The following is a 25,011-nucleotide window of genomic DNA, read 5'->3' on the forward strand; positions in this document are numbered from 1 at the left end:
TCCCACAGTGTCCCGGGCCTATAAAATGTTCACTAATGAATTTTTATGCAGTGCCGTAGGAAAAATACATCAAACAATCAGACAGATTTCTCACTGCAGCTGCCTAAAGCCAGCACTGCAGCCTTTGTTACACTTAGACCCAGATTTTTAAAGGTATTTAGATGTTGTGGCACTCAGCATTGCGTTGCCGATTTAGGAGCTTAAATTTCATTTTCAAAAGGGATTTATGCTGTTAGGAACCAAAATCCCATTGGAAGTTGATGGGATTTAGGCACCCAAATGCTTAAATCACTCTTAAAACAGCTCCTAAATCACTTCGGTGTTGGAACACTGAGCACCCCAACCCCTAAATATCTTTTCAGATTTCGGCTTTATTGACTTTTCTTAGTGTTTTAAAGCCAGCTGACAGCATCCTTGCTGGTTGGTGTATATGTCCAGAATTGGCATTATTAAATCTTACAGCCAGATGTTGGATGGGTCTAATTGATGTCAATTCATCCAGAATTTTCATCTGAGCCTGGCACCCTGACATACAGCAAATGCCATCTGGCAAAGTACTGACACAAAATAAATGAAGCCCCACTCTCTGCCAATGGCTACATGCTCTGCAGAAGAGCCCTAATCAGCAACTGGCATCAATATAAAGGACCATTCATATGGGTCCTGGGAAACCGTTGCCCTGGCTATCGCCAGAAAAGGTGTTTTCAGGTTGTTCTGCACTGGTTAGTGTGCTTGTGCATACTGCCCTCTACTAAATGAAATGGCAGCTCTGCTAAACAAATATGTTATAAGCACCCATACCAATGGCTAGTCTACAGTGGCTATAAAGCCTAATGCTACTTCAGCTGCCTTCCTCAGTTACCCAGCACCTACTCCACATTAAATGGCGTAATAGTATTCCACAGTGGTGTCTATGCCACCGGGATAAGAATGCCACTTGCTTTACTGAACTGTCAACACATTTCCTGCAATACTTGCAGGGGTGCACTTGAGAAGTCACTCATGCAAGTGACCAGCTGACCAAGGGATGGTCATCCTCCAACCTTGATTATTTTCTGATAGCTGATGGTATTTAAGCATGAGGTGGCAGAGGGCTTTAGCAGCCCTGCATAGATCCATGCACGACTGGGCCCAAAGTAAGAAAGCCTGACCCTCCTTCGCTTTACACCTTGTGTAGTCTTTGACATTTGTGCAAACACATTGCTGTTCTCCTTTGGTACCATTTTACAGTCACTTGGCACTCACTTTCCACAGCTGTCAATGATCCCACAAGGTGCAAATGGAAAGAGAATCCCTCCCTAAAACTAACAACACTCTGTATTTCGAGGATTACCCTAACTGGCCACCAGGTGTCACTGTTGCATTTAAGGAGTAGCTAACACTGGTCTACAATTTTTGAGAAGTCGTCTGCTTCAGAGATAAAATGTGCTATTTATTATGTATTTTGATGTGCTGAATTCAAATATGACAATTAAAACAACTGATTGGCTACTGTGTCTAAGATATTTAAGTTTTTACATTTTATGTCTATGTATATTATGTAGATAGTAGAGTTTTAATCATAAATTGTAAACCTAGGTCTTTTCATGTGTTTATGGTTGCTTTACATGATAATATTTCATCTGTCCTGTTTATGTAACTCTTTAAAAATCAGCAAAAGGGTTATATAAATAAAATTAATTATGAAACAAAAGGCAAAAAACTATTCTGTACATAGTTTAGTCCTATTCAGTGTCTACTCGGCGCTTCTTGGCTTGTCTCTTGTATTCATTAAATGGAGCATCTCTTGTCACTGTCCAGTAATAGTCTGCAAGCATTGATGGGCTCCATTTGCCCTGATAGCGTTTCTCCATTGTTGCAATGTCCTGGTGAAATCGCTCGCCGTACTCGTCGCTCACTGCTCCGCAGTTCGGTGGAAAAAAATCTAGATGAGAGTGCAAAAAATGTATCTTTAGTGACATGTTGCAACCAAGGCTTTTGTATGCCTTGAGGAGGTTTTCCACCAACAACCTGTAGTTATCTGCCTTGTTGTTTCTGAGAAAATTTATTGCCACTAACTGGAAGGCTTTCCATGCCGTCTTTTCCTTGCCACGCAGTGCATGGTCAAATGCATCATCTCGAAGAAGTTCACGAATCTGAGGACCAACAAAGACACCTTCCTTTATCTTAGCTTCACTTAACCTTGGAAATTTTCCACGGAGGTACTTGAAAGCTGCTTGTGTTTTGTCAATGGCCTTGACAAAGTTCTTCAGCAGACCCAGCTTGATGTGTAAGGGTGGTAACAAAATCTTCCTTGATTCAACAAGTGGTGGATGCTGAACACTTTTCCTCCCAGGCTCCAATGACTGTCGGAGTGGCCAATCTTTCTTGATGTAGTGGGAATCTCTTGCACGACTATCCCATTCGCAGAGAAAACAGCAGTACTTTGTGTATCCAGTCTGCAGACCAAGCAAGAGAGCAACAACCTTCAAATCTCCATAAAGCTGCCACTGATGTTGGTCATAGTTTATGCACCTCAAAAGTTGTTTCATGTTGTCATAGGTTTCCTTCATATGGACTGCATGACCAACTGGAATTGATGGCAAAACATTGCCATTATGCAGTAAAACAGCTTTAAGACTCGTCTTCGATGAATCAATGAACAGTCTCCACTCATCTGGATCGTGAACGATGTTGAGGGCTGCCATCACACCATCAATGTTGTTGCAGGCTACAAGATCACCTTCCATGAAGAAGAATGGGACAAGATCCTTTTGACGGTCATGGAACATGGAAACCCTAACATCACCTGCCAGGAGATTCCACTGCTGTAGTCTGGAGCCCAACAGCTCTGCCTTACTCTTGGGTAGTTCCAAATCCCTGACAAGGTCATTCAGTTCACCTTGTGTTATGAGGTGTGGTTCAGAGGAGGAGGATGGGAGAAAATGTGGGTCCTGTGACATTGATGGTTCAGGACCAGAAGTTTCATCCTCTTCCTCTTCCTCGTCTGACTCAAGTGAGAATGATTCTGGTGCATGAGGAACCGGCAGTCCTTCTCCGTGGGGTACTGGGCGTATAGCTGATGGAATGTTTGGATAATGCACAGTCCACTTTTTCTTCTTTGACACACCTTTCCCAACTGGAGGCACCATGCAGAAGTAACAATTGCTGGTATGATCTGTTGGCTCTCTCCAAATCATTGGCACTGCAAAAGGCATAGATTTCCTTTTCCTGTTCAACCACTGGCGAAGATTTGTTGCACAAGTGTTGCAGCATATGTGTGGGGCCCACCTCTTGTCCTGATCTCCAATTTTGCAGCCAAAATAAAGGTGATAGGCTTTCTTAACCATAGTGGTTATACTGCACTTTTGTGATGCAAAAGTCACTTCACCACAAACATAGCAGAAGTTATCTGCACTGTTCACACAAGTACGAGGCATCTCTGCTCACTTTGGCTAAACAGAAATGTGTCCCTTTGCAAAATCAAACACTGACAAATAAGAGAGCACGACACTGTATGATTTCTAGAGCTGATATAGGGCAATTTGTTCAGCAGAGTGATGTAAGCTTCGTTATGATTGCATCATCCATGACTTCTAGGAATAACATGATGCAATTCATATCATGTATGACGCAATACCAGCTTGAGATTGCATCATTCATTGTTTTGCCTAAAAAGCAAGTACTGTCCAAATCCAGTCATAGATTTATTCATAGATCCAGTCAAAGATGTATTTTAGTCATTTCTGGTTTAAATTGAGATCCCTTCCCTTTATAACTCACTTATCCTCCGCCATTCCCAAGTCAAGGGTCGTATATACTGACCCAATAGCATATCTTGAAAACTAGAGCCAATCAACAATTTTAAGCATCATTTTCGTTCTCAGTGACCCAGAATTACTAAAGTTTGACTACATTTATTTCAGAAGCATTTCGGCTGTAGAGCAGTGTAATTATAATGTAGCGCTGAATGAAATTATTCCTCAGTAACTACTGAGGCCAGACAAATCCCTCACTGCTTCAACAGGAAACTGTGTACTTCATAGCATGAAATGGCAACATGAAGAATCCTATGGATTAGATTCAACACACTGAACTCTTTTGCAAGCAACGCATGGCTATACCAGTGCATATCATGGACATGGAGACGCTTCTCCGTCTATTTTGTCACAGTTATTTTTAGGAAAAGTCACGGACAGGTCATGGGCAATAAACAAAAATTCACAGGAACCCGTGACCTGTCTGTGACTTTTCCTAAAAATAACCAGGAGGGAGGGCTGATGGGGAAAGAATTACAGTTGGAGCCCCATGGAGGGGGACTGACAGCTCGAGCCACACTGCCATGCGGGAAGGGGGGACACTGCCCCAGCCCCAGCCCAAACCACAGGGCACAGGCAAACAGAACAGGCCCCTGCTGAAGCTGAAGAGTGAGGGCGCACAGCCCGGGCTCCAGTCCTGGCGACAGCCACGGACAGCTAAAACCAAAGAAGTCACGGAGGTCCGGAAAAGTCATGTGACTTCTGTGACTAAATCGTATCCTTAATTATCTTACAAGAGTCAATTGAAAGTTGTTTTCTACTTTGTCTTTCAACAAGTGGTGAACACTAGGATTTTGCAGTTGAGTCCCAGCTTGTCCAGGGAAAATTTTGAAAGCAACATGTTACGTTTTCATTAAAATGTGACCACTATTATGGCCCTTAATCTTGTTGCAATCTGAATTTTAGTTCAAATCACATCTTATTATTATTTATTTGTGTTACTGTAGCACGTAGGAGCCCCAGTCATGGGCCAGTCCTCCGTTGTGCTACTTGTTGTATAAACACAGAACAAAAAGATAGTCCATATCAGTCTTTTCTCCATGTTGTGTTGTTTTTTTCCAAAAATGGTAATTGCCTCTGGGGCTGGGTGGCTAGGAATTGTGAGTCTGACTTTCAATTTTGTTATAACAATTTTTCTGGTCTTGGAGGGAGGGAAGATCCCTGTATTTTGGGGTCCAAACTCCATGCTTGTTACATGGGACAAACAACCACCACCCCATCCCCTAATGGGAGATCTGGGAATCACACATAGTTTTCTTCCCCACCACACTGCTATCTGCAGGTGTTTCTATGAGAAGGGTCATGCTGGCCCCAAATTATTTTAAGTGAATCCATTCTAAACAGAATGTTCACTCAAGTGATTTTTCTTTCTACTCTTCAGGTAGCACCGGAGACAAAAGCAGTTATGAAGTGGATGAGGGCTATACCATTTGTATTGTCTGCCAGTCTCCATGGAGGTGAATTAGTTGTTACCTATCCTTATGACTTCTCAAGGCATCCACTGGAAGAGAAAATGTACTCCCCTACTCCTGATGAGAAGGTAATACTTCTTTCAGATGGCTACATAAACTAGTATAGCTTCAGATATGGAACTACTTGGAACCAATCCTTTTAACTCTGAGCTGATGTGGATTTTTTGAATGCCTGACTTGCAACAATATCTCTAAATATGCCATGAAAGGGTGAATGTAATTCTGCAAGCATTATACTCTAGGGGTGGGAATTGCAAAAGCACTCAGTGTTTGTCTAACGACACTCTCAGGCCTGGTTACACTTAAAATTTAGGTAAACCTATTCACATTGCCCGGGTGTGAAAAATTCATTCCCCTGAGTGCCAGAGTTAAGGCGACCTAACCCCTGGTCTAGATGTGGTTTGATCGATGGAAGAATTCTTTCACTGACCTAGCTACCGCTGCTTGGGGAGGTGAATTACCTACATTGAAGGAAAAACCCCTTCCATCAATATAGGATGTGTCTATATTACGGCGCTACAGCACCAGAGCTGCCGCTGTAGCTTCAGGCTCCATAGTGTAAACATGGCCCCAGTGAAATCAATGGGAGTTTGCGCATTGGCTTCTAAGGGGCTAGAGATGTGCTAATGCTGAGTGCTCCTATTGTCAGACTAAGGGGGAATAAAGAATAAGACTTGCGAAGTTAAACTATTTACAGATCTACTCATAGGAAAGTTTACTTCCTGTAGCCAAAAAAACAATAAATGTAACATTTCAGTGACAACACATGAGGGCCTGACTGTCCACTGTCCTGCACCTTCTAGAGTCACTTACATATTTACAGTTCTGCTCTGGTAGCATTTTACACCCACTTTGCATTGGTGTAAATAATTCCACCAAGTGTAGGGGAACAGAGAATCTGCCCCTTAATATTTAAGGAGTTAAGGGCCCACTCTAACTCCCACTGGCTTCACAAGGAGCAGGTCCTGAACATACAGTTCTAATCTTCATTTAAACCAAAGGAAATAAAGGATGCCAGAAGGGGGCAATATTGTAATAGTTATTATAGGTTAAGCTGAATTAGTGAATATTTGTCTTTCCAGTCCCTGGTTTGGATTATTCTTCATTTTGAGAGCTTTAAATATGCTGCACAATTTTCAGCCCTCTTCTCTACTTCTTTTTGATTTCCTAAAACTAGTCGTTGACACAAGTAATGAGAAGTTTGTGCTTTTATGTCAGAAATGCCTGGCAGTCTTAAAAAAACACCACTTTCTTTAGCAAACCAATGCTGCAAATAAACAAAGAAACCACTTTTCCTTAGTGTGATGTACAGATCCTTGTGTTGAGGAGTGCAGGACTGGGCTGATTCCTTATGCAGGCTGGGCACCAGAGATCTGCAGTTAGGAAACTAGTATTAAGTGTCTTGATTTGAGCTGCATAAAGTCTGTTGTTTGGATACTCAGTGATATACTTAGCAGGGGAAGCCACACAAAGTAGGGATGCTGAACAGTGAGAAGCACACAGCATGTCATAAATAGGTTTACTGAATGGTAACGCAAACTACAAGACGTTATGAAGAAGAGGGGGAAATCCATTCTTTATCTGGTAAGGAGCAGGTGGTTTATAGCCAGTGAACTTAGGGGATTTTATTGGCTTTTTCTCTATGTTAAATCACTGATCTATGGTAAAGGTTTCTAACTTAGCACCCAGCTGCATGTTCTGCGAATCACTTTCAATCAAAGGTGAGCATAGCTAGCCTCAGAAAAGTCACTGGAGAACAGAAATGTGCTGAGGTTTTAGTGACTGGAATTGTAAAATCACAGCTCAGATGTTTAGTCCTCTGCCTTGCTTTTTTTGTCAGTGAGGGACTGCTTTGTGGAGTAAGGTACCATTACACGTGAACAATGATGTCACAGCCCTTTAAAAATGGTCAGGTGCTGAATGCCTTCTGCATAGGAACTGTTTTTTTCAACTTCCAGTGACATCATGGGCCTCTGAGGGTATGTCTACACAGCAGCTAGACATCCATGGCTGGCCTGTGCCAGCCGACTCGGGTTTGGGCTGTGGGGCTGTTTCACTGCTGTGTAGGTATCTGGGCTTGAGTTGAAATCTAGGCTCCAGACCCTGCGAGATGGGAGGGTTCCAGAGCTTGGACTCCAGCCTGCGCCCGGAAGCCTACAGAGTATTGAAACAGCCCCGCAGCCTGAGCCCTGTGAGTCCAAGTCAGCTGGCACCAGCAGCCGTGGGTTTTCCCTTGCTGTGCAGACATACCCTGAACCCTTTGCAGGCTCAGGTCTAGGTCAAGATTACCCTAATATCCCTTTTTTGCTACCAGCTTCCAAAGGAGCAGCATCAGGCCCCTATTGACCAATACTTGCTGTAGTGAAATATTTAACATCCCCCCAAAATAAACAGTAACCTGTGACTTGATGTTTTTGAGCTTTCTTCTCCTCACATAACAGCTGTCCAGCTAGGGGATTCCACAGACTGCACCGGAGATATTCCTGACTCCTGACTCACACTCGGGTGGCGGAGAGGAGAATCAGGCCCCTTTCTGTGTGAGGGACTCTGCACCTGGAGTCTCATTTAAATCTGGGGCACCAAAGCAGTGTTTGCTAGATCCACCATTGCTACAAGGACTGGAAAAGTTACCAGGTTAAAAGAGATGGGGGGCAGGAGAGTACATGTTGATCTCCCTCCGATTAAAATAATTTTGTAAAGCCAATTTGAGAGCAATGTTAGCAGTATCCCTTTAAATGTCAGAGTTATAAAACCACACCTGTTAAGTGACCTGCCTTTAACTAATCTCCTCTGCAGCTGCTGTTGTCTGGGGACTTGCGTCCTGAAATATTGTTGCTCTGTTTTAGCTGCTGTTCTGTTAGCTGTGACCTCTGTTCTGACTGCTGACCCGGTGGAAATCACCTGGGCAAGGAGGAAGAGGGCAAATTTGCATCCTTGGTTGCAGCAAAAAGTAAAGCACCATAGCACTGCTGAAGCTAAACTTGAAGGGTCAGATTCTCCAGCCTGTTGAGTTGTTTTGGGGCTCAGTCAATGTGGCAAAGTGTACTTATATAGGCAGTGATACTCCCCCCATGTGAACATATTCTCTGGTGGCATTTTGGCCCCTATGTTACCCCTTCCTGGTTCCATTGGTGTTGGGGATGTGGGACACTGCTTTATCTGGTTTATCCCTAGATGCCAGATTAGCTCATTACTCCTGAGGGCATTCTGCACCAAAAAATTAAAAATTCTGCACCAAAAAAAAATGGGTATTTTGCACACAATATTTTAAAATTCTGCAAATTTTATTTGTCAAATAAATGTGGAGGTTACAGCATGGCAGTGGGGAGCACAGGCTACTTGTGCACAGAGGTGGGAGATCACTGTGCAGCTCCTACCCCGGGACACAGACTCAGCAGTGAGGCTGCACCCAACCCTGACACAGCACAAAGACCCAGCCTGCCCCAGAAACACCCCAGGGCCCTGCCCCTCCGTGCCAGGTGCACCAGGTGCGGGGCAGGCAGACTCAGCAAGGCGGGATCCAGGTGTGGAGGGGCTTAGTGTGGGGGGATCCAGGTGTGGGTTGAGAGGGTTCTGTGTGGGGCAATCTGGGTGTGGGTGGCTCAGTGGGGGATCCGGGTGCGGGGGGGATCTGGATGCACAGGGGCTTGTTGGGGAATTCTGGGTGCAATGGTAATGGAACTCTGCAGGGGGGTCCAGGTGAAGGTGGTTGGGACTCAGCAGGAGGGGGTCTGGGTGTGGGGGGGATAGAGGTCAGCACGCAGATCTGGGGGGGTTCAGTGGGGAGTCCAGATGCAAGGGGAGTGTGGCTCAGTTGGGTGGGGATCCAAGTGCAGTTGGTTGGGGCTTGGTGGGGTGGGGAGCCGGGTGCGGGTGGCTTGTCGGGGTGGTCCAGGTGCAGGGGGAGTGGGGCTCATTGGGGGGTTCTGAGTGCGGGTGGGGAGTGAGGCTTGGTGGGAGGGTCTGGGTATGAAGGGATCAGGATGTACGGGGGTTGGGCAGATGGGGAGCAGCTCCCTGTACATAGATCCCTTCCTTTGCAGCTGAGGAGTGACGGGTGCAGGAAGCGGGGCATCGTGGGGAAGTTTGTAGATCTTCCTGCAACTGGGGGAAAAATCTGGGGGTGGGTCTGACCAGGCCCTGGATGCCGTGCAGGAGAAGAGAAAGTCCCATCCTCTCCAGTCTAGCCGGGACCAGCAGCTGAGCCCAGCGCAGAGTAGGAGCCACCAGCCACTAGCAAGGCAGTGTAGACAAGCCCTTAGGCACGTCTAAAAAATTTACCCCAAATCTCCCATTGACATCAATAGGAGCAGGATTGAGCCCATAACTCCCTTAGTAGAAGTTAGTAGGATCAGGATTGGATCCCAAACTATACACAAATATTGTTTGTAAATGTACTTAATTATTAGCTATTTTCTTCCAACAGAGCCTTGAACTATGAAGGAGATGTAACTATCTGGGAAGGTGCACAGGGTGGCAACAAATCACAGTTAAGCTTGAGGGAAACTCAAAAACATTTTGTCTGAAATGTTGAAACGGGGGTAGTTTTTCATGTCCTGTAACTCAGAAACAATGTGATGGACTTTCTTCAAATTTTACATGAATACTCATTTGTCTTCATTCAACAATTAGCTAGCATGTCCCTTTGCCAACACTGATACGTGGTTAGCAGAAATACTAATAAATAACAAACCCAAACCCTTCGGTCATTCAGTTTGGCCCCCAATGAGGTATCGAGGGTGAGATTTTCAGAAATGTTCAGTGTTCACTTGACTCTGCTTCCATCGAAGGCAGTGGTAAAACTCTCTTTTCAATGGGTGAAGTCAGGTCAGCGCTGAGAGCTTTTGAAAATCCCACTCTGAACCTTGTGGATAACTATGTTACTCTGAATACATTAAAAGTCCTTGTCTGGACCTCTAAGGTCCCACATTTTTCCAGAGGTGATCTGTCACTTCAGTCCCCTGCTTGGCTTTCTGTTTGCCAGTGATTGGAATGTTCTTGGTTTTTTGCTCCAAGCAATGATCTCTGAGATGATAAACCAGGACAATTACCTTCTTCTGCCCTAGTCACCGTGAAACCCAATTCCTTTTAGTGGTTTAGTGGACATAAGAATGGCCATACTGGGTCCGACCAAAAGGTCCATCTAGCACAGTATTCTGTTTTCTAACAGTGGCCAATGCCAGGTGCTTCAGAGGGAATGAACAGAACAGGTAATTATCAATTATCAATTATCAATGATCCATCCGCTGTCGCCCAGTTCCTGCCTCTGGCAAACAGAGGCTAGGGACAGGCTTTTGAAGCCTGCATTTCACCTGATTTGCCTGATGTCCCCATTGTTTATTTCATTAACGATGAGGATCCCTATATTCACAAAGGGACTTTAAGCATTGTAACACCTGACTCCAAGGCACTCTGCCACCTAGTGGAATTCTCAGACTCGCGTTAGGTGGTCAGAGCACACCTAATGGATTGGTCCCCACAGGCAAGGTAGACAGAACCACCCCTAGCTTGAGACTCCTAATGGGATTCAGCTTGCGCTAGGGATCCCAGGAGCTCGTTAACTGTGGGGTAACAGCAGGACTTATGTGGCGTTGCACATGTCTACTGGCAGGAACCTTCAGAGTTAGGCTGCACCTGAGCAGTCATTTTGAAAATGTCAGTGGTGCCTAAATGTTAGACTTACGGACCTAAAGAGTCAGTTAGACACCTAAGTACCTTTGTGAACCAAGCCCCAAGTTCTCACCCACAGGGCCATTTGACTCCCCCTCACTTAGCATGAAAGGTCACAGAAAACAATCCCTGTAAGCTGCAGGCTAACCTCTTCTTTCCTTGCTGCAGCCTGTCCTCTCCTTGCAGTCTCCCTCCAAGCTGCAGACTGGCTCTTGACTCAGAAGTCACATGTACTCATAGACTTGCTGTCTCCACTTCTTAATCACTATGGCACATTTGCTCTTTATGGGCCTATAGCATTGGCTGAGTTCCCTCAAGCAGACTCTTCACCATCAGAATCTTCTACCTGGTCACATGCACTGCTAAGTGTCTCTCTGTAACACTTTTCAGTCTCTCTTAGCGGCATACATGCAACCGAGTATTAATGACACTAAGCTAGAGGTGTTATAAACATTTTAGTTTGTGCCCGGAGAAATAAGGAGGCCTGTAACTTGCATTAATTACCTCAAGTTACAGGCATTGTGAAAAAACTGTTTAGACCCCAGAGCATTTGGCACCTTTGATAAAGTGAAAACAAGTTACTATTGTTATTATTATTTATTCCTCAAATCATAGATGAGTAGAGACTAGGGTAAAAGTGGCTCCATTATTTAGAATCCTTTGTCATTGCATTGCAGATAATGGATTTTTTTTTTAAGCACCTAGGTGAATTAGGAGCCTAGGTCTCAGAATTTGGATTCCTAGGTGACTCAGGAACTTTTGTAAATTTTATCTAAGAGGAATATTCTTGTATAGAGGTTCCCTCTGTGCACATAGGTCTAGAGGACACCATCTGGCGGGCAGGAACAGATACTGCTGGAGTGGATCTCAGTGATGTGAAGATAAGTGGAAGAAGTGCTTACAGTTCACAGAAGAAGTAAATATATTTCAAAATCCTCATTTCAGATGTTCAGATTGCTGGCTAAAGCATATGCAGGTGCACATCCAATCATCTCAGACAAATTGGAAGCCCGTTGTGGTGGAAACTTCGTTAAACGAGGAGGCATTATAAATGGTGCTCAGTGGTACAGCTTTACTGGAGGTAAATCTCTTTGCCATTATGTCATGTGAAGCAAAACCTGAGTAAGACCATTAAGAGAGACAATTAAGGGCCTGATCCAAGGCCAAGTGAACTCAATGGAAAGACTCATTAATTTTAGTGGGCTTTGGATCAGACCCTGCCCCCAGCGCACAAAAATGTCTTTAGAGGATTTAAATGGCAACGTCTATATTCAAATAGAGCAGGCCAAATTCATCCCTGACGTAACTCCGGTGAAATCAATAGAGTTATGCATGGGATGAATTTGGCATTGTGTATTTATGAAATGCTGTTCTGGTGTTAAAATCTGAAATTTTCTAGCAGATAGGAATGAAACATTAATGCCTCAACAGCAGCATGAATTTGGACTTCAGATCCATAATGCAGAATTTTATATATTCTACATTATGGATTTGAAGTGTGCTTAATCTGTATTGACTAAACTATAATTGATTATTAGTAGTAGTCATGATAAGCAGAAATGGCACAACTGACATCCAATTCATTGGTGTTCAGGTTTCCACTGCTATTTTATCATTAGCATTATTTGATTTTTCAGGCTTGTTCAATTTTTGATACTAGCACCTACATCCTATTTTCAAAAGTGACTTAGACTCCTAAGTCATTAATAACTTTTGAAAATGGGGTGCTTTTGAAAATTGTGCCTGTTATCTGTGATTAACATTTTAGTACATAATAATGTCATGACCTTTCCTTTAGAGGCACAGGGTTCTCATGATGTTAGCTTCTCTTAGACGTTTGCTGCCACCAAAGGAACTGCTGACAGGGTATGGTACCTTTGCTAGATGGTGTAATAATGAAGAAGAAGATACCATAAGACAGCAAAGACATTTTCTTTATTCCCCAGTTCAAGAACAAGTCTCATTCTCTGACCACCGGCTTGGAAGTCAATTCCAGAGTTCTAAACCCAGCTCTGACCTTGATTTCCCTGTGACCGTGGGCAGTATATGGTATAAAGCTGATCATGCACAATTCCCATCCCTCCACCTTAGCGTCTACAAATGTAATGAGTTTTAATAATAATAGTGCTTACCCATCTCAAAGAGGTGTTGTGAGCATTAATTAGTTAACTGATGTTTAAAATAATGCTTGTAAAGCTCCAAAGATACCGAATACTGTGCATATGGTACATGCATTCATTCTACACAACCTTTACATCCTTGTCCACAGGGCTGCATTGGGTAATCAACTAACTGGAGCAACATAGTTCTAATTAAATGTGACATGGATTGTTCATAATCTTCCCTTTTCCCTTTCTATTAATTTAGGTATGGCAGATTTTAATTACCTTCACACAAACTGTTTTGAAATCACCTTGGAGCTGGGATGTGAAAAGTTTCCTTTGGAGGAGGAACTGTATTCAGCCTGGCATGAAAACAAAGAATCCCTTCTGACTTTTATGGAAATGGTAGAGTTCTACTTTTATATATATTCCTTTAGTGCTTGTGGCTTTTCTTCTGCATTCTTTGGTGGGATTCCATTGTTATTTTTTTCCCTGTTGAGGATGCTTATGACAGCATTTGATCTTCAGATATTCCCACACCAGTCTCTGTCCCTCAGTTTGGCTGTCTAAGAATGTGGATATTATTTCCCTAACTCACATGTGGGTGGATTGAAGATTGAGATGTGCTTAAGTACAACACAAAATAGGACCAGAGAAATGTCTATAAATAGTTTGGGTGGGTTTATGAATCAACTCTTCAAAATCCAATACTAGAGACAGACCAACTCATTTAGAAAAATAAGACTCAACCTCTCTCTCAAAGAACTAAACCAAACTTAATTTAAATTTCCATAAAGTTTAGGTAATTTTTCACTTTTACATGCTTCTCCGATTCCATGGTTTTGGTCTGAAGTTCCACTATTCTGTAACAGAGACCTTTTAAGTGTTGTTTTTGACCCATCTGGAACTAGGAAATACTGAAAAATTCATTGGAAATCCTGTTCCTATAATATTTCAGCTCAGTTTCTGAACAAAAGCTGTTAGGATAAACGTCTGGACCCTGAACTTATGGAGGAACAACCAAACCAAATTTATGTAGGTTCACTCAGCAATAACAAATGCCTCACTAATAACAGGTAACTGATCACAGAGACTCAAGGCAGACATCTTTCTCTCAGCCATTAGCAGATCAGCTTTCTGTCATGCCTTATATTGATAGACTATGTAGTAATTTAAAGTTGTTAGGAGTGTGTTAGCTTTTTTTTATGGCCTTTTTAAGCAACCTCTTGCTACTTGTGGTAAGTATCATCATTCGATAAAGACTACAATCCAGACCACCAACCTCATTTCATTTTACAGCTGTCTGATGAAAATGAGTTTTAGTGGGTCCAAATGGGACTGGATTAAATCCATATATATTGCACTTGAAGCCTTTAAGATGTAAAGATTTTTATAGTGTGAGATACTGTAGAAGTCTATGCTGGAAAAGCCTTTTGAGCAAATGCAGAACAGTAAGCGAAAACTCTCTAGATAAGATTGACTGAATTACTCCTGATAAGGATTAAGTCTGCCATAAGCAATTCAAACTTTTCTCATTCTGATATTTACCAGATTATTTGGTGTGTGCATAAATCTACTTGGTTTAACTAGGAAAAGTTAAACATATATTTATATGCGCTAATCCTTCTCCTATTGAAAGCAGTTACAAAACTCCCATTGACTGTAATGATACATGATCAGGGCTGTATTCATGGAAACAAAATAAACCCAATAGCAATAAAGTAATTAAGGGCCCAATTCTGTCACTCTTACCTGCACTGCCTAGTAATTATTGAAGTCATGTCAGAAAAAGATGTCAGAAATGGGACTTAAAACAGAATCTGTCCTAAATCCAGCAAAGCAAAGTTGAAATAGAATTGCTGCATTATGGAGCAGATTCTCTTTTTTCCTTGTACCCCGTATAGAGAATTTACAGCTCCTCAGAAAGTGAAATTCTGTCCTTCTGATTTGGAAGTGTTTTCCATTCACTTTGCATGAGTGTTAATGATGAGGGTGCAAATTAGTGGAGAGAAAGGCCCACTATTTTTAACACCTCATGCTGATTTAAGATTTTTCCATACTTTGATGCTGCAGGATGACTGGAAAGAAAACAGCACCAATCTGCTATAATAATTCTTAAGGGACAGATTCTGGTTCCTTCTGTTCAGTAGTACCTCATACCTGGAGTAGTCCCATTCAAATAAATTAAACTATGCAAAGGGTAAGGTAGTGCGCAACATGAGTAGGAGCAGCAGAATCTGGTCCTAAATAAGTGTTGTAATTAGAACAGGTCAACATTTTTAGATTAAAAAACTTTTCATCCAAAAAATGGCCTTTTTAAAAAATTGGATATGTTAATGATTTTTTAAAAATTTCCATTTTTTTAATTCCATGGGGGAGGGGAATCATCTTTTTTTCATTGTTTATTGGTTTTCCTGCTTTTCTGGGTTTTCCTGGGGCAAAATGAGAGGAAAAAAGAAGAGGAAAGGAGAAACAATGAAGGGGAAAGGAAAAGAGGAGAAAAAGGAGTGGAAAATAGGAAACCTACAAAACTCAGAAAAATGAAAAAATTCAGAAAAATAATTTTGAAATTGAATTTTTTCAATAAATATTTGTGAAAATTTCTAATAAATAAAAAACTGTCCATTTGTGGAGCCTGCAGAACAAAAATGACTAAAATTCTAAAAAATTGATTTCCCCCCCCCACTTTTTGACCATCTCAGATTGTTATGAACTGGCAATTTTGTATCTGCACCTTTGCCCTCTTGTGCATGGAATTAAAACTGGTCTGCTGTATGTCACCAGCTTTGTCTTGCTAGGAGACAGGGGTATTTCCTTTTAGCTCAAGCAATCGGATCCTGCGCTTTTAGAGGTGGAGAATCAGGGCAGGTCTACACTGTGGGGGAAAGTCGATCTAAGCTACACTAATTTGAGTTACGTTAGTAGCGTGACTCAAATTGATGTAGCTTAGAGCTACTTACTGCGGGGTCCACACTATGCTATGTCAACACGAGACGCTCTCCCGTTGACTCCCCTTACTCTTCTTGTTCCAATGGAGTATCACAGTTGATGGAAGAGCGATCTGAGGTCGATTTAGCAGGTCTTCACTCGACCCATTAAATTGACCCCCGGTGGATTGATTGCTGCAACGTCGATCCACCGGTAAGTGGAGACAAGCCCTCAGAGTCCTATACCCACTATTACCATGACATTTTGAGTGGCCATGTTGTTCAGCACAATGACAACCCTGAAGTCCAAGTTTGCTGCTCTAGTGTCTCTTTCTCGCTCTCTCTCTCTCTAAAATATAAATATTCACATCAGGTTTTTTTTATTAACATCTGTCATTGTTCTAGTATCTCCATCACTGTTCTCTGTGACAGGGAGAGATTTTAACATAGTAATAATGCATGCCTGCCTCACAAGATTGCTGAGGGGTTCAGTTAATTAATGCACAGTTTACAGCACTTTGAGATCCTTGAATATGAGGTACTGAAAAATACTTGTTTGTTTATTATTATTGCAACAAGTTTTAATACCTCTGATTTTCTTATGCAAATATTATTCATAGCAGTGAGCTGCATTAATTGGTTGCACTGTCAAGATGGCAGCATGCTGTTTGACTGTTAGTTATTAGTTATTTAGTTATTCTATATATCCTTTAATGCTGCATTTTTCCTTGTAGTAAATTCAATTAGTAGATTAGAGGGTCAGATCCTCACCTTGTGTAAATTGGCCTCATTTACTCCGTAGTTTATGAAAGTGTGTTTTTCCTTTACATAGGCAGTATCAGGTCACTTTTAAAAACTTTAATTCTAAATTTCTTTTCTGTGTTGAGTTTAAGTCAAACATTTTAAAATATTAGTTGAATATAATGGTTATAGGGTCATGCACCCATGATCTATATACAGGTGGGACCCTCCATGCATAGATCTCATTCCACCATCATCAAAGGGGGGGATTTGCTTCCACATGTCCCTTTGCCCCTAGGCCCCATAGAGAGTTGCTCGTAGGTTGGCGATCCATGAGTGGGGAGAGTGATCTGAGATTGCACACAGGCCTCTAAGTTGCCCTAGGAGGCAAACCACCCTTCTCAATGAGAAGGATGGTGACTCATTTTGAGGAGAATCTCATGAGGATTGCTTCCTGTCACAACCAGGACATGGGCAGTCAGACCTAATGGTCAGAGCAGGAGTAAGGCCACGTCAGGTACTAGAAGGCCAGAGTCCAAGGCAGGACAGAGGGTAAACCAAGAGTCAGGCATCTGGAGACAGGCAGAATCAGAAGTCAGAATCTGGGGTCTTTTGCACACAAGGTCTGAAGCAGAGACAGGCAGGCAGGCAGTCTGTGTTGTTGCTCAGACAGCTTCCTGTCATGGCTTCCTGGCTTAAGTACTGATGCCAGCTAATCAGTGGGCTTCAAGGAGCTGCTACTCAGCTCCTGCTGGGCAGTACTTCCTGCGGAGCCCACCCTCACAAGGTCGTCCTGCAAGAGCCTAGCCTATGCTTTTGTGTTGATGTGGAGGTGGCAGCAACTCAGTACCCCTTACAGATTCTTACACTTCCTCTTCCTGTAGGTTTTCTTGTAGGAAAAGATGAGCAGGCACAAAAATATTACCATTTGGTGTAACTTGTCCTTTCCTTGTTAGGTACACCGTGGGATAAAGGGAATTGTGTCTGATAAATTTGGTAACCCAATAAAAAATGCCCGAATTTCAGTCAAAGGGATCCGACATGATGTTATCACAGGTAATGTTATTTTGTTTGGATTTTTCTCATATGATAATGATGGTATGCACTATGAGCGAAAAACCGTAGTCCTCACTAAGGCAAAAGTTCTATTACAGTCAATGGACATTTTGCCTGAAGAGAACTGCAGGATTTGGCTGTGTGACTTGACTTAGAATAATGTGAAAAAACATAGGTCAAAATCTACCCCCCCCCACACACACACACACCACTATTATCAGTGCCAATGAAGTTGCATGAGTGTAACTGAGTGCAAAATTTTTCACAGAATCTCTCTAATTTCATATTAAATTTCTTGCTAGGCTAAGTAAACTGAAATTTTCTTCAGATCGAGCAATATTTTCGTCTCTGTGCACAGGTGAATAGTATGTTATAAATATATATGAATGATTGACTGTATGTAGGTCAGAGGCAAAAAGAGTGGAATACTGAGTTACACACTATGTTCATTGCATTAACTAATCAAAAACATACATAACTGTTAATTTTCAGCAGTTGTAAAGCTCTGAGCATTTAGGGCTCAGTCTTGCTCCCACTGAGGTCAATGGGAATTTTGCTATTAATTTCAATGGGAATAGGATTAGGCCCCAGAAGTACATTGTGTCACGTGTGTGGTAAAATTTTGCTCTGGTGGTGGCTGTTATAGCAGTGTGGAAAGCCAGAGTGGCTTTTAATGTAGTGAATACTGCACTACTTTGAGTAAACCTATAAAATTAGAGTGGATACAAAACTTGAGATGGTGCAAATTTTTGAAGCTGAAATTGGGGCATGATTTAGGGCAGACATGGGCAAACTATAGCCTGCAGGCCACATCTGGCCCACAGGACTGTCCTGCCTGGCCCCTGAGCTCCCAGCCGGGGATCCTAGTCCCCGGCCCCTCCCCCACAGCCACGCCGTCACGCGGGCCACGCTCTGGCCCGCCACTCCCGCTGGGCAGCATGGGGAGCGCAGCTGGCTCTGGCCAGGTGTCGCGGCAGCGAGCTCCTGCTGCTGGTAAGGGGGCGGGGAGCAGGGGGGTTGGGTAAGGGAGCAGTCCTGGGGGGCAGTCAGTGAGGAGGGGGCAGTTGGATGGGGCGGAGGTTCGGGGGGGGGGCCGTCAGGGGATGGGGAACAGGGAAGGTTGTGAGTGGGAGTCCTGGGGGGGCCTGTCGGGGGGCCTGTCAGGGGGCAGGGATGTGGATAGGGGTCGGGAGGGCAGTCAGGGGTCAGGGAGCGGGGGGGTTGGATAAGGGGGTGGGATCCCAGGGGGGCAGTTAGGGACGGGGGATCCCAGGAGAGGGTGGTCAGGGAATGAGGAGTAGAGGGCGGTTGGATAGGGGGTGGGAGTCCCGGGGGGGCTATCAGGGGGCCGGGGGGTGGATAGGGGTCGGGGCAGTCAGGGGACGGGAAGTGGGAGGGGGCGGATAGGGGGCAGGGGCCAGGCTGTTTGGGGAAGCACAGCCTTCCCTACTCGGCCCTCCATACAATTGCGCAACCCCGACGTGGCCGTCGAGCCAAAAAGTTTGCCCACCCCTGATTTAGGGCCTGTTCCAAACCTCATTCTAGACAATGACTTCCCATTAACATCAATGGGCTAAGAATAAGTCCCTTAAAGAATTAACCAACAAATATTGTGCCCATATGAAGGAAAAAGGAGTGTTAAGTTTCATTTCAGAATGGACAAGAGTTTGTATAGCTGAAATTTCATGGTGACCAGGCTTTAGTTAAGAGAGAATATGCCCAACAGTTGCAAAGCCAAAATATTCAAAATGAAGGCAGGGGTGCTGGAACAATTTGAGTGGGGGATGCTGAGAGCCATTGAACTAGACTATAAACTCTGTAAATAATGGAAACCACTTCAATTCAGGAGGTGCTGCAGCACCCCAGCACCCCTACTTCCAGCACCTATGAATGAAGGAAATTATGATTGTCAGGAGCTGAATGCCTCTGATTTTTTCCTCTCTCTTTCCCCTCCTCTTCCTTTATTTTCATCTTAAAAAACCAAAACAGATAGACATTGAAATTCTATGAAAAATGGCATTAATACAATGTTCACTGAGCTGATAAACGTTAAAAATCCAGGAAATATAAAGTTATGCATAAATGCTCATTGTTTGCACTGCCTCCTTCTGCATATGCATTAAAATACAGGCCCGATCCTCAGCTGGAGGAAATTGCTATAGTTCCACTGAAGTCAATGGGCCACCAACATGCAGGATTTCAAGGTAGTCATTTCATTGGACATTTTCACCTCAGCATGAGAGACAAACTATTTACACCAGCTGAGGATCTGGCCCCGTGTCTCATGTGTATTATATATTACAAATAGGAATTTCTTATGCCCTTGGACATACAATATATCTCTATATTGGGCTTGATTCTTCTTTCACTTACATCAGCTACAGACAGGTGTAAATCCATTGACTTCACTGGAGCTACTTCGTATTCATACCATTGCAAGCAAGACCAGAATCTGGCACCATTTTTGTTTGCCATGGTGTACTACTGTGTAATACATACACTGCATCTATCCTGATACACCTCTACCTCGATATAACGCTGTCCTCGGGAGCCAAAAAATCTTACTGCGTTATAGGTGAAACCGCGTTATATTGAACTTGCTTTGATCTGCCGGAGTGTGCAGCCCTGCCCCCCCGGAGCACTGCTTTACCACGTTATATCAGAATCTGTGTTATATCGGGTCGCGTTATATCGGTGTAGAGGTGTATTAATACAATTTACAAGATCAGAAGTATAGTTACTTACTAAGGGCCAGATTTTTAATTCCCAGCAGCTCCCACTCTGACACTTGCAGCCTGATTTTTAAAAGAGGGGAACACCCAGTGTGCTGAGCTCTTTTCAAAATCTGTCCTTATATGTCCAATGCTTATCTGTGTAAAGATGTGTTTATGCATGTATGCCACTGGACAAAGGACTGAGATACCTGTTTTCTTTAGCTGCCGATGGAGACTATTGGAGACTCCTACCTCCGGGAAGATACATAATCAGTGCTCATGCTATAGGATATAGCAAGGTGATGAAGAGGGTCACTCTGCCTGCCAAGATGAAAAGAGCTGGGAGGGTAGATTTTGTCCTTCGATCTCTAGATACAAAGCCTAAACATTTTCTCCGAGGGCCCATGGAAGACATATATGAGCGATACGACCCATTGGAACATTTCGATCCTCATGCCCAACATGCACAGTCTGAACCAAGAGAAGAAAGAGGGCAGCCTACACGGCACAATGAGAAGCCTTGGTGGTGGTCTTACTTCAGCTCTCTAGGCCAACATAAACCACTGTGGTTGCTCAAACAGCGTTAAGTCAGATCATTGTTCTGCTCACCTTATTATGACACTGTTCCATCAAAATCCTAATACCCTGATTGTGAATGGCAATATTTAAATCTGTTTAATTTGGAAATACAGTGTTAACTCAATATCACTTTCTGTAATTCTTTTTTTTTTTCTCTTTTCACAGAATTGACTATATTCAAGTACTTTTATATATTAAAAAAATAGTACGCATTTGTTCAAAGGCCAGGTTCTATTCAGTTTCCTAGTAATGTGCTTTCTTTATGCCCATGCAGTTAATCATCAGATTTATTATTTATTAGATTCTAAAGTACCTGCAGAGGAATCTTCCTGATCTTTTAATGCATTTTCATACATGTCTTATCACATTAATTATTGCAAACTGAAAACAACTTTTAGGAAAACTTGGAAAAGCCTTTTCTTCTTTATACATTATTTCTGCATACTAAGTTTAGTACATTAAATCTTCCAACATAGATTTAAATGATTTTAGAGAAAAAAAAATCTTCATTTGATCTCAGCATTACTTTTCAGAAAAGACTCACTAGAAATGAGAAATATGGAAAGAAGAAATCTGTGTTTCTGAATTAGGAACATTTACAATAGGATGAGCTACTTGTGAAAGAGTCAGTTCTTAATAAAGAAACATATTGAACAAAGTCACATTTTCCCAAATTCTATTTGAGAAATTCTCATTCAGTTTCCATCTGGTAATGCTTGAAAAGGACCCATACAATTTTATAAAATAAGGGTAAACGTGATAAAGGCTAGATTGTGATATTCTCCCATGTGTTGCATAGTGCCTTACATCATGAGTAGACAACTGAAGTAAATGGGAATACTTGGAGAGTATGATAATATTCATGGGAGTCAGAGTATTTGACCCTACTATAGTTTTAATACTAAAGGTATATTTGTATTTCTGAAAACATTTGTTATTAAAAAGTACTAGAAGGTGAAGACTAAATGGCCTAATTCATGGGGGAACTAGGTTAAAATGTGACATATGTCATACCAGGGTAATCAATGACTTAATTGTAGAAGTGCGTCTGGATTCAACATATTTGTTAATGGAACTTAGTAAACATCAAAGAAATCTACAAGATCATCAGATAAAACTTCTGTTCAAGAGAGTCACAAGAAAAGCTGGGTGAATACTGGGTTTGCTCATCTTATATGTAAGTATCTTATTTGGAACTATGAAAAATATCTTTAATTTGGATGAAACAAGGAGGTCCAGACCTTCAGCAGGCATGAACTGGTGTCAGGGGAACTACATCGATTCAGACCATGTGCAGATCTGCCCCAATATCATGGTTTCTGAAAAAGCTGATTGTTTGGAGTTGCTATACTTCATGCAGATACTGCTCTATTAACTGGACTCAAGATCACCTTGTCAGCTCTAAAGCCTGGTTTCCTCATCTCTGTCAATGGTGCCTAGGCTGTATGTTTCATGATGGATGGTATGTGCACACACATCTCATGCCTTGGTTACCTGAGACACAGAGAGATGCTTTCATAGCTCCAATCCTGCATATCTTTACTCACCTGAGTAATCCAGTTGACATTATTGAGTCATCTGCTCACATGTGTAAAATTACTCATGTGCTTACGTGTTCACAGGATCGGAGTCTAAGACAGGAGGAAAGAACACAACTTTACAGTGTTAACAACCAAGAACATTTTGACTTGTGTACAGGGTGAACTTCGTAGCACACTGCAGTCCATATAAATCACAGTTATTTGCCCATGATTAGCTAGGAGATAGAGATGATTCACTGAAACATAAATTTAACTAAACTAAGCAAACAAAAGATTCTGTCTCCAAACTAAAAATGCTCTCTTGTCTCCCTATAGTGGGCAAAAAAATGGTCTCCCATTACAATTGAGTATTTACTATAATAGAGTTTTCAAAGCCACCGTTCTATTGAGTGGTAGAACTGACAAACTCAGAACTCATACAGAATTACTTACTGTTAGCTGCTCACTTTCTCTATGGCAGTCTCCCTCATATGCTATTTTAATATTCTCCAAAATCTCACAGGGCTAATTGGACCTTTTGCAAGCTATCATAGAAAACCTGAAAGCAGCATGACCATGTCAGAAAATCCACTTCCTTCCCTAAATCCTCCCCTGAAATGGCAAACAGCAGCAAAAAATGTAACAAGATAATTTGACTTGAAATATTGCAACGAAGCTTTTTTTGTGAGTGAGATTTCAAGGGTTTCCTAATTTGAACTAGGTGTGAAATAGAGCAAGGATAACCTTCCCTGTGCTATGTCTGTCCAGGCCACAATCAGGAGTTTTAAGTTGGACTGAAGTTCTGGTGGGTTTCATGAACGGTAATCAGGATACAGTGGTTGGGTTATGGCACACTAGCAGGAAACAACAGGTAGAATCTTGGAAAAGGAGCCTGAACCTCCCTGAATTCCTGAGTTATTTCATTCTCCGGAAGATAAACAGTTCACTTTTCAGGGAAAAAAATAATTTTCAATGTGTTTTTAAGTATTTTTTAAAATCAAGAAGACTAGACGTGCCTTGTTGAGAATGCAATAGCTTCCACATTAAATAAACAAGCACAAAAAGGATTTTCTTTTAGGACCACAAATAAAGAGAATAGTCAATAACCCTAAAATCTGTGAAGGGCTATTTTTTTTCCTGACAATTACAAGTGGACATGTTGTAAGTAGCAGGCTTAAATCAAAAGAAGGGAAGGTCCATATACATAATTACAGTTGCCTTTCAAATATATACTATAGTTATGTTACATCCCCTTCAATAATTCATGTTTGCAGTCACATACTGCAGTGGTGAGTGCCCATAAGTAATATCAATAATGTAACAAATTTTCTTTATTTCAAAATGTTGTTTCCCTGTTCAAATAGTTTCGCATACATTTCTAATAACTGGCCTTTTGTACTACTAAACGTTTGAGAAAAAGTCAGAATTGGAGGGGAAAGTGATGATATTCTCCCAAGCTCTGCCCACAAACCAATTTGGCTCACTCATGACATCAAAATGTGACACCAATTCACGGTATACTGTGCAGATCTTAATAATATAATCATCCCTCTTCTTTCATGCACGCAACAGTGAAAGAGTTAATGGTGACATTTAGAGTAGCATCACCTGGTTCTGGGGTTAACCCACTGAGATGAATAAGGAAAATGCCCACCTCTCAGAGATATTATTTCAGTCTGTTTGCAGCCATCATTGGATCAGTTTACATTCTGTTCATATTTTGAAGGCTGTCTTCACTGCCATTTAAAGCAATTATTTTAAAAAAATTAAACTAAGACCCTAGCAAATGATTGCTTCTAGGAAAAGGGACTGGCTTGCTGAGCTGCTAAAAACCTGCCCACTTCAACAGCTACTTCATAGGACTTTATCAGCATGCAAATGGAGATGTCATTTGAAAGCAGCCCAGTTCACCTGTGTGATGGAAGCATAGTATATAGGTGTGAAAATTAGGAGAGCTATGCAAATATAAACATTATATATTACATTCAAAGAGAAATGGTCAATCAAAAGTGGCTAATGATTTTGGGTGCCTCCATTTTTGGATGCCCAGCTTGAGACATTTTCTTCTCCTTCCCTCTTTGGAAAAGCAAGAGAATCCTTCAGGAGAATGCAGGGACCATAACTGTGGCCACCTCCTGCACAGGGGGGACAAAAGAAGGCATTTCTGCCTGCCTTCCCCCATCACATTGGTGCAAGGGACAAATATAATCTGACCCAGAGTTTCCTTAACATAATAGGAGTTTTCACAATTCTTATGAAGTAGAAATTAATTTTCCTTTTCCCTTGGCATTTTTGCTTATTCTAAATGATCTCTACTGTATAATTAAAAGAGAAACTTCAAATATAACATTAGCAAACACTTCTCCCTGTTCTTCACCTTTTTAAAGGCTGTTAATTACATCTGTATACTGTGCATCCATTGAGGAGTTTCTG

At 42.2% G+C, this 25,011-nt stretch overlaps 1 protein-coding gene across 1 annotated transcript in view; it reads left to right on the forward strand.

The window, feature by feature from the left end:
* CPZ (carboxypeptidase Z) overlaps positions 1–21,066 on the forward strand; it is a 60,864-nt gene extending 39,798 nt beyond the window's left edge. Inside the window, exons 7-11 of the mRNA XM_065405301.1 lie at positions 5,179–5,337; positions 11,885–12,020; positions 13,307–13,446; positions 17,666–17,765; positions 20,702–21,066. Of these exons, the coding sequence (XP_065261373.1) occupies positions 5,179–5,337; positions 11,885–12,020; positions 13,307–13,446; positions 17,666–17,765; positions 20,702–21,066 (900 nt within the window). The remainder of the gene's footprint in view (positions 1–5,178; positions 5,338–11,884; positions 12,021–13,306; positions 13,447–17,665; positions 17,766–20,701) is intronic.
* Positions 21,067–25,011: the final 3,945 nt, after the last annotated feature.

The sequence above is a fragment of the Emys orbicularis genome, chromosome 5, assembly GCF_028017835.1.
Source record: "Emys orbicularis isolate rEmyOrb1 chromosome 5, rEmyOrb1.hap1, whole genome shotgun sequence".
Lineage (NCBI taxonomy): Eukaryota > Metazoa > Chordata > Testudines > Emydidae > Emys > Emys orbicularis.